A 14,185-nucleotide genomic window follows, 5' to 3' on the forward strand; every position below is an offset into this window, starting at 1 on the left:
AGATAAATACCAGGAGAGATTTAAATAAAAATATGTTTTACCTTAGTTGCTGGATGAGATCTTCACCTTCTTTTATGACATTGACTGTAACCTGCAGAGTGGTCTGTTGCTGTTGACCAAAACGTTTAATCAGGTCTTGGACAGCCTCCACAGACTCAGCATAGACATCATCAAGCAGTTCTTTCTGCAGCTCTTCAAGCCACGTCCACAGCTAAAGGAAAGGGAAAAAGGCAAGAAACGTAAGCCCAAGGATCAGGCAGTCAACTATTCTGAATCCATCTCCGTGGACAAGAGAAAACAGACTGAGGTGGCAGGAAGAAAGAGGATTTGTTTTTCTTCATCGAAAAATCCCATCCTCATATTAATGAAGACAAGCTTTTGTTTCAAAAAAGGTTTTCGCTTCTTGGAAATACCAGGAAAGCTTTATCCGTGTTGCTATGTCACCCTTTCTTCCCCATTTTGCTTCTACAGAACTGAGCGTATCCGACTGAGCAGCACAGAGTTCATAGTGAGAATCCCATCTGCAGCTCTGCGCGAGAGTCCCTGGGAGAGAAATGCTATGGTAACACTCTCCGAGAGAAGGGAGGAAGGAAGGAAGGAAGGAAGGGAGATGTATTGTAGCCACCATCAAATTTGCACTGCCAGGCTGACACTGCACACAGACAACATAACACTTTTCAGTGGCCTTCAAATAAAGGAAAAAGAAAGGGCATTTGAGAAAACAAAATACAGACACAAATCAGATGTGAGAAGTTATTGTTCCATCATGATGGTGTTTGCCCTCCCAGATTCAGTTTCACAGTATTACAACAAAAATCATCATAAGCAATTCTACCAGTTAATTTTACATTCTTTCTCCCTGCTTCCCATATGTGCACATATTCCTGCTCAAAAATGCCCATGCACCACAGCTTACACAAAAATCCCTAGGTACTTGCTGGACAGGTATCACTGCTGGTCACGTGAAGAACCCTACAGTGTTCTTTTCCACAATACCATGATGGAAACTGTTGCATCCCAGGCTCTTTGTGAAAGTCACTCATCAGCAAACCTTTAGCCATCTATTGTGGAACTGAAAGAAAGCAGCAGGAGCACGGCTGTGTCCTGCAACACTCCCATGAGCAGCAACATCATCAGACTGGAACAGCTGCTCCTACAGGAAGCATTCAAACCCAGTCCCTCCTGTCTATTTTACCAACCCATCCCAAATGCTGCTATTCCAAGAAAAAGAGTTTGTTTTTTATCCCAAAAGAATAACTCTGATCTGATCAAAAGTATTAAGGTATTAAGTGTTATCTTTTGACAACATTTTAATCTCTGCCTTTGAAAATTTTAGAGACATTTGAACCTAATTAAAAGGTTAACATTGTTAAAATACATAACTAAGCAATCAAAACTGGCTTAAACTCAAAAGAGAGAAACTTGAATGCTTTCTTTATTTCTTTGCTAAACATTTTCTAGAGAAATAGCCACTTCATGCTGCTGTTTATGTATGTTTTGATCATAAAGGTTTCCTAACTAATACATTAAAATAGAAAACTCAGTGAACGATTCCAGGTCTTGATTAATTAGCTCCTTTGAAACTTTGTTTTAAAATCAAATGCCAGGTTTGGCACCTCATAGCTTTATATGCCTCTTGTAGGTTTTGAGTAAACCAAGCTATAGGCTAAGTTTTCACAACTAGGATGAACTAATGAGATTTAACCAGACTCTTTTCTATGAATCTACTAACCCCTCCTCCCCAAACCAGCTCTGTGTGTTCATACACACTGTTATTCTGACTACTCATATGCTTCAAAGATAATGCTTGTCACAAACCTGAATGCAACTCCACAGTTGTAAACACCACAGCACAGCAGTCTTTCTTATTAAAAGGATCATAAATCAATAGAACTTTACAAGTGGGTCAGAAGCACTCGTCAACATTCATTCCAGCATAACCCAATGCAGCATCCAAATTTTTTTTTTTCCAAATGTGCACTTTGGAATGCAACTTTAACTGGGAAATGAATGAAACTTAAGAGCAAGAAGCCGAAAAATACAGCCTGAAAATTTCACTCAGTGCCCAGAGGACACGCATTTATTCCTCTCTTAGATTGTGAAGTTTATGCCTGAGACATAAACATAGGGAATTGAGTCAGAGACCTTCCAAATGAGCTGTATGTACAGTACAGCTTGCAACTGCACAGATACAGACGTTTGAGAGCAACACTGTTGTTATCTGCGATGTGCTTGGTGCTGGCTGGAAGACATTGCTGGCTTTACATGCTTACATACACTCCATCCTTACTGGGCTGCCTACAAAAGGCCAAATTTACACATATATTTACTACAGAGAAACTGGGATTAAATAATTTTGAGTTTCTCAGACTGTATCAAGTTTGCCCCTGGGTCCCTTAGAAGTATCCGTACTGCAGCTCAAGACAGGTCTGAGAGCGACTTCAATTTTTAACAACATGCCTTCTGCAGCTGAGCTGCGTCAGACCTCTACAAGGAACACACCTCACCCCTTCATTGCTTTTTCTTCACATACAGTTCAGCCACTTCTATAACTGGATGGAGATCTGGCAGAAGCAACAAAACCTACAAGTGCTGGACTGGCGAGGTACTGTGCATGTGAATAACTCCCTCAGAGCTCACCCTGGATGCTGGAGACCAAGCCAACAGAGGACATGCAGACCTTTCCCTCTGCACAGCCAGCTCAAGGCAACACCACCTGACTCGAGCAGAAGGACATGGGCACCAGCACAACCAAGTGTGACGTGACTGGCTTAGTGCCTGGTCAGCATGGCATCACGATACACGTGTATCTGGCCTCCACGGTACCAAAGGGCTCAAAAATACGCTGTGTTTGCCTAGCCCATGAGCTGAATTGTGCACTGCTTGGGAAGCAAAAACATTTTATGAAAAGTGCAGAAAGACAAGGAGAGTAATTAGTATGCATTACTTGCCTAGCTGTGATTCATACACTGTTGAAAGTGGAACAAGTTAAGCCATGAAGTGACTAAACAGCTCTGCGACACTTCCACAGCAGAAGTTACTCTAATACACTGCCAAATAAACGTTTTTCATTTATGCACCAAGTAAGTTTCTGACAAAAATCTTCCCCTCAAAATAATCTATGTGTTTATAAACAAAAGTTATGATAAAGCCACCACAGATGAATAAAACTGTCAGGTTACTAAAGCTGAATAGAAATTCATGCAGTGTACTGAGAGAAGCTTAATTCTTAATGGGTGGCAGTAGCCAGCTGGCTTCTCTGCAGCTTTCAAACCAGAATGAACCCGGGAAATTACATTAATTACCTTGTTTTTAGATACAAAATTAAGGTTGAAGACTGCACAAGGTTGCACAGCAAAGCAAAAAGAAAGCAAACAGTTTACAGCAGGGGGTGAAAAGAGACTAGAGCTTACCCATACATGTTCAGCAGTGCAGAATTACAGATTTTACAGGGCAATGACTTTCTGCAGTAACACGTTATTCCATAAAAGAGAGCTTGGCAACAAAAATCCAGTGGGGAAAAAACCACAAACTCATCTTTAAAAAACTATTAACTTTCTCTCAGTGTGAACTTTTGAGCAACTTCCAGTCATGTTTTTTCTATTCTTTGTAAGAGAAGTAGCATGAAGTTCCCTAAACAAACCATCAAATCCTCTGATCTCAGTAAGAACTTTATCCAGCGGCAAGACAGCTCTAACATACAGAGAGAAAAACTGCATACAAAACTCAATCCAGTCACAGAAGGAGGTTCTACTCTTTTCATCTGCTCTTTGTGTCTTATCAGAATTAAAATTAGAGAGGGAAATAAAATTCTGAATCCCTGACAGGCAAATGTTTCACTCAGCAGATTTCTTTTCTTGATCTAAATATAGCACAGACTAAGAAACATCTGCTTGAGTGAGCCTCCATCCTGTAGTACCTCTTCCCTAAGTTCTTGGGAGCATGCCATTAGTCACTGAGATGGTATTATTTCAATTGTCTGCAACATCCTGGAAGTTTCAGTGTTTCCATCATGGGCCTCTATCCATTTAAGTCCCATCTCTGCAATCTCCTGAAAGACTGCAATTAAATAAGACCCTACTGTATTTTGCTGAATATAAACAGAGAACAATTGTTTTTGAGTAAATACTTCACCCAAGAGCACAGTGCTAGTTATTAGGGTAAAATATCCATCACACTCTTTCATGAGTTATTTTTTCATTTTTATAATACTGGTTTTTGGATATGCAGTCTGCCTTTTCAGCAGGCTCAGGCAAAGAAAGGCACATGGTTTCTGCATGTAAAAACTGCAAATTCCTCTTTCTGCCCCCATCCTCCAGCAGCGTGTTGCAGTATGTGCATTACCACAGAAACAGCTGTTGAAGGACCTATTATTTGTATAGGGCCAAATGTTGCAGTGGTGCTCCCTAACAAGTATGTCTGGGCATAGGAAGGGGCTAGTGTGTGTATGCCTGCCTGAAAGCTTTGGTTTTGAGGATATGCACAAAAAATGTGTCTTTTTAAAAACAAAAACCTTAAGATGTTAAATACCACAGGGGTTTGTCTTCCAGGGCCTTTCAGTGGCATTTAAGATGTTAAATGCCTGCATTTTTTTTTTCATTAGATAATTCTATCTTTAAAAGCTTCAAATACCCCTATCTATCCTATGGTTATAAAGGAATTAATTTCTGATTCTGAATAAATTCATCCTTGCAGCAAAACCAAGTTTCCCACATGTTCATAAAATCACATCAACTACTACTACCCTGTTAACATTTGCCCTATTTCTTAACTGAATAAGAGAAAAAAGTCTATACATAGCTTAATAGAGCATAAAGGCCTACTTCTGCCTCACTTTTGTCAAGCATTCTATGCTATTTCAGTAACTCTGAGACTTACATTTCATCCTTTTTCCAAGCAAAGAAGCTACCAGTACTAAAAAACTCAAGAGAAGAAAAGCTGTGCTGGCAAACTGAATTCCAGTCCTACCAGTATTACCGCGACCTGTGTGGGTCGCAGTTGGTGAGAGAGAGACGGTGAATCTTGTATCTTGATCAGAAGGCTGAATTTATTAATATATGATATAATACATTATAATTATACTAAAAAGAATATAGAGAGAGGTTTGCAGAGCAGCTAGCTAAGCTGAGAAGAGATAGAAAAGAATCCACAACAAAGTAGTGTCCAGGGACTCAGTCCCCTGGCTTGCACTGATGATTGGCCCTTAATTATAAACATAGAAAATGAGCCAATCAAGGTGAATCCTATTGCATTCCACAGCAGCTGATAATAATTGTTTACCTTCTCTTCGGGGGCCTCTGGCTCCCGAAGACACAGAAATATGAAAGAAAAGGATTTCTGTGGAGAAATGTCTGCGACATCTCACCTTTCTAAATTGTATAAAAATAAAAGAAAAATGCTGATGTGGAATGAACAGGAAATTCCTTCACCTATAAAATATAGAATACTAATAATTCACTAAAACAATCCTACAGTATAAGAAAATTGCAAGAAACAATGCAAAGAGAATTCAAGTCCATGCAGCTGAGTTTCAGGAACAGTCCATCAGCTGAAGTTGTTTCTTTTGGACATCTGAGAGTCCTTTTTGGTCCTGAAACAGCATAACACAATTTGAAACAATTTGAAACAATTTGAACAATTTTTAGAATGTCCTTTTCTGGCCCTTCAGTGCTTCAGCACTTCAGAGCTGCTGCCCGCCTATTTTCAATCTTTTTTATTTAATTTTTAATTTTTTTTTTTTTTTTTTTTTTTTTTTTTTTTTTTTTTGATCGAAAAGCAAAAGAGCAGCCGCCGAGCAGAGCAATGCCAGAGAAGGAAAGGCCCTGGGGGCCCTGGCCCATACTGGACCAGGAACCCCAAAACTGGCTCACACAGGGGGACCCGGACCGGTAGGACAAACCAGAATCCCCAAAAACATCAAGAGGCCTCGCAGTGGGCCCGGCCCAGGAATTTCCTGAGCCCAGCATCCCAGGCCAAACCCATAAGGAAGGCTCTGCATTCCTGCGGGCCTGAACCTTTCTGCCAGCACAATGGCAGCACGGGCAGTGAGACGCTTCCTTTCCCCTAAACCACTGAGGCATGCCAGCAGCAGGGAAATAGAAGCTGCCCCGAGAATCTTCATCTCGGATCTGGGAATGTTTGTTTCCCACACCATCACGGCACCACCCCCACTGGGCTGGGGACCAAAGGCAAAACTTTCGGGAGCCCCCTCCCCCTCGCCGCTAGGGCACAAGAGAGGCGGCGGCCTCCATGGGACAATCCCCGAAAAACCACACCCCAAACCGCCGAGCTTGAAAGCCGGCAGCCGGACTGCCACAACAGTGAGCTGGCGGGCAGCCCCTGCTCCACTGAAGGAGAGACCAGCCTCCAGGGCGGCTGCTGGGACGTCCGGTGGAAGCAGCGGGGACGGAACCGGAACCGGGGAGGGAGCCGGAACCGGGGGGGGGAACCGCGCTGAGCGTGGGATCAGCCGCGGGCTGCTTCGAGGGTCCCGCAGGTTCAACTCCGTTTTCTGCTGCTGACTCTGGGGTCCTCTGCGGAGGCGCAGTCGCAGTCGCCGTCGCAGTGCAAACCGGCAGCAGCGGAGCTGGGAGAGACAGCGGAGCGTCACCGTTGCTTAGCAACAGGTCAATCGACGGAAGTGCTGTCTCTTCGGCCTTCTCCGACACAGGCTCTGGCGGGGGCAGGGAGGCCGGTGCCACCGCGGGCGGGACCTCCTGGAGAGGCGGAGACGGGATCTCCTGGAGTGACGGCTCTAGCAGGGCCGTGGAGGAAACCTCGGAGACCGGTGCCGCCCCCGTTTCTGAAGGCGGAGTCTGAGAGGCCGGCGCTGGCTTGAGCGGCCGCTCCCATCCCTCCGGAGAGAGAGAAGGGGGGGAAGGAGAAAACTCCATCTGACCATGCTCCGGAGCAAGAGTAAAAAAAACTTCTTCACGCCGCGAAGTTTCGCCCCCCCCCGCCGTGAAGCAGGGGGGGCTGGGAAGAAAAACGTCCTCCCCCACCGCGTCTTCTGCCAAAGGTGGTGGAAACGGAGCTTGGCCATAACAATTAGAGATCCACTGAAAACAAGCTGCTCTGCGCTTCAGGACTGGGAAAAGCTTTATAAATGCTGGGTAGATGGAAGGCAACACGCGTCCCTCCAGGTAGACGCACTGGATAATCGAGTCCATGCACTCCCAGACAAAAGCATCTAAAGCATATAAGACATCAGCAAAGAACCCAAAAAGCTTTGCCCATCGAAAGAATTCATAGATATCTGTTTTTGACAAAAAGAAACCGTCTTCCCTGCACCAATGTTTCCAGAGGGCTATTATTTTCTCCTCTGAAGGGGAGAATTGAATCTCTTCTGGCAAGGCATGGGTCTGCCATACAAACAGCCACAAGCTATGAAGGGCTGGTTCATCAGGGATAGAAAAGTGAACAGTACCTTTTGAAAGAGTCCAGCTTGCTCTGGCCAGCTCCACAGGTCTGCTGCTCTTTTCCATCATCTTTCCTGATCGTTTTCCAGAAGAAAGATTCTCTTTGTGGTCAGCCTTGGCTGTGAACTCTGTCCAAATCAGGATCTTCGGTTCTTCAGCTCCTGGCTTGAATCCACTTTCTGAGGTCACTTCAAAGCAACCCTCAAATGCCACAGATACAGGATTTTTACCCAGTGCAGCAATTTTGCTCCTCTGGTCTTATCAGATTAATTTTTGCTCTTACACGAGGGGTCACCAGATATTACCGCGACCTGTGTGGGTCGCAGTTGGTGAGAGAGAGATGGTGAATCTTGTATCTTGATCAGAAGGCTGAATTTATTAATATATGATATAATACATTATAGTTATACTAAAAGGAATATAGAGAGAGGTTTGCAGAGCAGCTAGCTAAGCTGAGAAGAGATAGAAAAGAATCCACAATAAAGTTGTGTCCAGGGACTCAGTCCCCTGGCTTGCACTGATGATTGGCCCTTAATTATAAACATAGAAAATGAGCCAATCAAGGTGAATCCTATTGCATTCCACAGCAGCTGATAATAATTGTTTACCTTCTCTTCGGGGGCCTCTGGCTCCCGAAGACACAGAAATATGAAAGAAAAGGATTTCTGTGGAGAAATGTCTGCGACACTACCAGCAGTAAGCCACTACACATTTGAGTGTGCAGCCACTGAGAGTGTTTCTCATTTCTGATTTAAAAGTGTCCTCCACAACTCTCACAAGATGAGCAGCATATCAAAATACTGACCAGAATGCACTTCATATCTTTTACCAGACCTGTTACATTGATCACTGCTGTGCTATAATGACACAATAAAAGCATTAGAGATGCATGAGCCAAACAGATAAAGCCTCTTGGATGGGGGCATCCAAGAGATGCTCTGCTGCTGGAAACAGCCTGCAGAGGAGAAAGCAGCCTTTTTGGTGACATTTAACCTGTAGACCACCAGCATAGAAAGATCAAATACCCAGGAGGGGCATGCAACCAAAGGAACAGGGCTGTCATCTCAGAGTCTGCCTCAAGACAAAATTAATGCAAGGCTGCGCTATGGACACCCTCCCATACTGGGCAATGCAGAGCAAAGAGTATTTCCAGCAGTGAGTTGTGAGACAAAGTCAGACTACTATCAACAAGCTTTTTTGAATCAAAGGCACATGCCTCATAGGTAGATGTGAATGAAGGGGCAGCACAGAGCCAGACCCCCTCTGCCCTCCCTTGCACTGGCACCCACAAAAGGATGCCACCTTCCTTCCAAAGCTTGCATAGACCACTGTTTCATTACTTTGGTAATGATGGCTTTGTATCTGAAAACCTAGCCAATTCCACTTCCCTTCTCCTTGTTTCAACCTCAGTCTATTCTGGAGCAAAATTTAGTTTGAGTAAGAATGAAAAAGTAGACTCGTGTCTTCTAGCAACACCATTAAGCACACTGTGTTTACATAAAAAGCGCTCTGAGCTATTTTATAATCAACTTGTCAGAATACACACAAAAGGCTATATGCAAAAAACCAACAGGCTCTTAAGAGATCATTCTCTTCCACATACAGTCAGCCTGATCTGCATTCCCACACTTGACTCAAGCTAGGAAAATATCTGTTGCTCTACTTTGGCACCACAACAAACACCTGGCTTGGACAGGATTTCAGTCTTCCCACTCACAGATGCTGAGGGAGCCATTTTGGAGAGAGAGTGTGTGCACATGTGTACATCTGTGTATGGAAGAATTTGAACTCACACCAAAATGCTGTTCATCTCTAGTCTGTGCCACACTTCACAGCAGAGATTATTGAGACTCCTGCTCCTGTGTTCTGCACACAACCTTTTATGATAACTGCATATTTGTTTTGTTACCGCTATCTTTAAGTGTTATCTTTTACCTCTGCAATTTTTTTCTCACCTCATCCCTTGCCATCTTATAAAATGCCCAAAGGCACAAAAGCCGTAAGGGTTCCACTGTCTTGCAATGGTCTGTTTCAGATGTTCAGTTGCATCTTACCCATCCTCAGGCCAGGAATCTGTCAAGACATAGTACTTCCAATGCAAAGATCCTGACAGGGATATTTATGATCCCCACTTTTAAAGCATGTTGGTGCACAGCTTAACTTCAGTACATCACTTCCCTGAAGAGTCTAGCTTATAGATTGAAATTTCTCACTGTATGCATGGGAGCCAAAGATCAATATTCACAACCTTACAACTTTAAAACTAGTAATAACATAGCAGCATGTGACCACAATTTACAAACAGCAAGCAACTGATTTTCTTAGATCACCACTAAGCAAAATGAGTGATACCACTACATAACACTGTACTTCTGTCATTTCTGAATAGCTCCTTTTTCTCCCCAGTGAAAAATGTTGTCTGTTGAAGTTAGTCTGTGAAGAGTCTGAGAACCTATATATTGGGTTTCTGATATTTGCAAGCCACAGGGAGCTCTACCAGCTTGTAACTACCACACTACAAAACTTCTGGTAAGGCTAAAGATAGACAGTATTTTCCATGTGCATCACAACAGGCTGCTGCACACATAGCACAGAGCTGCTCTGTGCATACGGACAGCAAAAGTCTATTACTTTCAGGAAGAGCTTTTTGTGGCAAGCACACTGTTGAAAGCAGAAACTGTGCTGATTTACTCAGCATGAACAGAGTGGGAGTATTGGGCAGTCACTGAAGGGCTGCTGCTTCCTAGAGAAGCAAAGAAAAATTGCAGGCAAATTCTGCATCAGGTATAAAGGTTATTTAAATCTACAGGGGAGAAGTGGTAATGGAATACTCTCATCCAAATGAAAAGCATTCATTGAATGAGAAGTATTTCTGGGGAAAAGAATAAAACATACTGAAGCATCCTACTTCAAAGAAATCGAGGGACTGGAAGGATATGGAGCCAGATTTCAAAGTCTCAAACAGCCAACAACTCAGACAAACAGCTTTTCTAAGCTCTGCAGCTCCCTCCAAACTGTTACACACAAACAGGAATTTAACTCTTAATGTCTATGTTTTTACCAGAAAAAATATGAAAAAAAGATACTAGACACAGAATTTACCCTGAGTATTTCAAGGGCAAAACGCATTAGTGGTGTTTTCCTTTGGGTTTTTTTGTGTTGTAGGGGTTGACTGGTTGGTGGTTGGGCTTTTTGGTGCTCTTTTTAAGTTTGTTTTTTTTTTTATTTAACCACTAAAGCACCTCCTTCTGGTTCAAGAACTAACCTATTATCCTACTACTAGAACTCCACTCTTCACTATCTACAAGTGCACATTAATTCCTTCACAATACAGCAGAAAGGTTATGCTGCTAACAGGTATGCACTAATTTATTCAGCGACTTCCCACATCCTGCAGGATGAGGAACACAATTCTCCTGCCAATAAGCATGGATGGCTTTCAGGTTAGGGCATTTTTATCTTCCATCTGCTTTGTGATGCCTTCTCAGCATCCCATACGCATGTTTGATAACAAACAACATGCTCTTGAAAATAGATCAGAATACAGAAAGCACAGGAGAGCTTTGAGCTTGCTGTTTCTTAGCACCTGAACCAAGAGCTAGTCTACCAAATATGAACCCCCTGCCTCACTCCCTCATCTGTATTTTTAAGTAGACTGCAAACATATAAAAATACATCCATCAAAAATAGGTAGTATTAAAATTTTTCTTTGCATTGCTAGGTAGAAAGGTCATTCATACCACAAAGCCAGAAAAAAAAATCAACATCAACCACTATAGTACTTTTCCCCCAAAGTCTGGACTGCAAAGAGGCTTCCATAGTAACAGCTGTGTGTACTTACAGACTCAAAATAATTGCTTTTTTCCCAAAGAAATAAATCAAAATACAGAATATCTATTTTTTTTCTTTTCAATAAAACATTATTATCTAGGGGAGCAGTGGCAATGTGCCAGCACATCTGGATCAGCCTTCCAGAATTATTCAACAGTGACTCACATATCAGTCTGCCTTTCAGGATTTTTTTCATTTTTGAAAGCAAATCCTTTTACATTCTTGGTCTTTCACCACTACAACCAACTGTATTTTATTTTAATACTATTCCAGCTGTTGTTTTTCATGCTAAGAGAAACAGGTAATGAAGAGATATATATGAAAAAAAAAGAACACATTTCAGCAGCTGACTGCTCCTGTGCTTTATAACAGATAAGGACCAGTACTATTTGCTTGAGAAAGTGAAACAAAAAAGCTGCCCCCTAAGAACAGTTTAAGAAACAGCATTTATATTTTGTTAGAACAAGCAGTGTCCTGTGAGAGCATTGGCAAGGAACCATTTAGCAGAAAACTGATGGGGGAGCTATGTACTCATGTCTAAAGCTAAAAAGTAATTCAGTCCTGACCTCCTTCAGAGACCAACTGCCTTGTGCTTTTGTTTCAAGTGCAAAGCAGATGTTTCACTTACAAAAAACTCCCACTCTTATCCTCTAGGAGGTTTTGCTGAAGAAGCTACTTTGAAAACTATACTTTGCCACTGAACAGACCATTTCACAGTGTACAGTGTGAGGAAGGAAGGCACACAGGAACATGCTGTGATCCAGAAGCTTTTCATATTTTCACTGAGTTTGAACAGTGAGGAGATTTAACATGAGCTCAAAACAGAAACCAAGTAACCTAAGATTGTCAAAAACCAAAACACCTTGCTGAAGTCCTTATTCTTGCTGAAGCCTGTTCCACCTTCTCCCAAGAGCTTGTAAATTCACATTCTGTGTTTTGAATTCGAGCAAAAAAAGCTAATCTTACTGAAAATTAGTGAGGCAGAATCTTCTTTTTCCTGGTGACCTTGGAAGAAGACTAAAAATCGCAAACATGAGGCAAACCATTGTCATTATCATGCCCTAATGAGCTTGTCATTATCAAGATCTTTAGGTTGCAAAGAACTCTCAATACACCAGATAAAAGTGTGATGTGCAAAACACAGAAACAAACAAAGTCTTTTGGGGCAACAAGGTTGCCTTCAGTAGCCTTGTACTTCTACCACACATTTTGGTCTCCTCAACCATGTCTGTCCAACCATGGGTCTGGTAAGTCCAGCAGGAGAGCTGGTTGGGTAAAAAAATTAAAAGAGCACAGTATCTCCCTCCACAATGCTGACTTTTAGCTGTACCAGTTCCCTGATACGACCCTTCTCCCTCCGCTGTGACTGAACAAGTGAACTTGTGTACTTGTGCAACAAAGGAGGTAAAAGCTGCGTCTGAAAGTAAAAACTCAAAATCAAATTTTAAAAATCCTTAAGCAGAACCACATGCTACCCCAGCCCACAATCCACAGTGAGTTACAAACCAAAACTCATCATACAACACAGGTTTTCATGGTGTCCTATGGCAAGGTTCTAACAATGAAAGCAACACTGGATAATACTGGGTTTAGGACTTGAAGTTATCATCACAATTAGTGGAAGTTTTACCTCTTTAACGTGAGTGTGAAAGGACACAGACATGTCCAGCAGGATCTTGCGCTGCTCCACACGCCTGACGAAATCCTGTATCCGGTCTTCGAGCTGATGGGCAGCTTGATAAATTTCCTCTGGGTCACACTCCCCAGTCTGAGCAAGCTGCTCCGCTGCTTCTAGGAGCTTATCTGCATTCGTATATGTGTTCTGGGGAGAAATAAGTTGGTTTCACAGGATTAAATGAAAGAAAAGTCAGTCAGTGCCTTTTAAAGCCATTCCACTAATAAAAACAAAATTACAAAAAGGCCCTGGGAATGTACTTGTCTTTCTTCTTTTCTTAAAGGCAGCACAATATAATCTTACTAAAGATTTTGTTACATTTCTATATAATTTTCCACACTTAACTGTGAATAAATTCCTTAGCTCCTTATTTATGTCTATTCAAATGTCTCCTCAACACAAAACTTAGAATTAGTATTTTGTATACACATCTAGAAATAAAGATCAGCCTAAATGCTTAATCCACTACATGCCAACTGGCCTCCTTCAATACTGGAAAAATCACTACAGTCAAGGACAGAAGGCTTTTCAAATGTGCACTACTAGAACTGAAGAAATTCTAACTGCTGACACTTAACATCAAGCCCACACACCCAGCAGGAAGGTGGACAGCGACCAAGCACAGAAAGAGAACATTCCTCTCCATCCTTAAAGAAGTCAGGCATCCAAAATTCATGCATCAAGTGTGTATCATCATTTGTGAAAAAGCAGCAGCATAGGAAGATTTAGAAATGAGCTATGGGCAAGTGTCCTAGTGGAAGAGTGTCCCCATACATCCTAGGATTAACAAATGCAGATCAGAAGGCCTATAAGAGACTTGAGACCAAGCAGAAAACAACAGAAAACAACAACTCTGATGTGCTAGGAGTCCCATGGTGCAGAGAAGAGACAGGTGTCTAACAACTCTTAAAGCTCTGCATTTGCAACCTGCCTCAGTATCTTTCTTGTTAATTTGGAACAGGATTGAGTCCAAACTTTTGTTATACTTTGGGTGCTCTTTTTGAACCTAACTTGGGTTTTCATGGTTTAGAATGGTTCTCAAAACTCTCATCAAGGAAGGTTAAAAGGATGTTAACCACTGAAAAAAAAAACTGAAGCCAAGTCTAGACTAAAGAAGCTTTGCTCATGTCACACCATTAGGTCTTCTGATAGGTTTGCACTACAGACTAAAAAAAGAAGAAAGCATTCTTGACAATATGAACTACACCTTTTCCTTCTCCTTTCCGCCCTTCCATGTTCTCCCAACCTCAATTACATCAGG

The 14,185-nt window shown here is 42.2% G+C and overlaps 1 protein-coding gene across 1 annotated transcript in view; it reads right to left on the bottom strand.

Annotated features, from left to right (window-relative positions):
* TRIO (trio Rho guanine nucleotide exchange factor) overlaps positions 1-14,185 on the bottom strand; it is a 248,319-nt gene that overhangs the window by 123,092 nt on the left and 111,042 nt on the right. Inside the window, exons 11-12 of the mRNA XM_059485968.1 lie at positions 12,880-13,071; positions 42-211 (exon numbers count right to left, since the gene is read on the bottom strand). Coding sequence (XP_059341951.1) covers positions 42-211; positions 12,880-13,071 — 362 coding nt within the window. The remainder of the gene's footprint in view (positions 1-41; positions 212-12,879; positions 13,072-14,185) is intronic.

This window comes from Ammospiza nelsoni, chromosome 1 (genome assembly GCF_027579445.1).
Source record: "Ammospiza nelsoni isolate bAmmNel1 chromosome 1, bAmmNel1.pri, whole genome shotgun sequence".
NCBI classification, from domain to species: Eukaryota; Metazoa; Chordata; class Aves; order Passeriformes; family Passerellidae; genus Ammospiza; species Ammospiza nelsoni.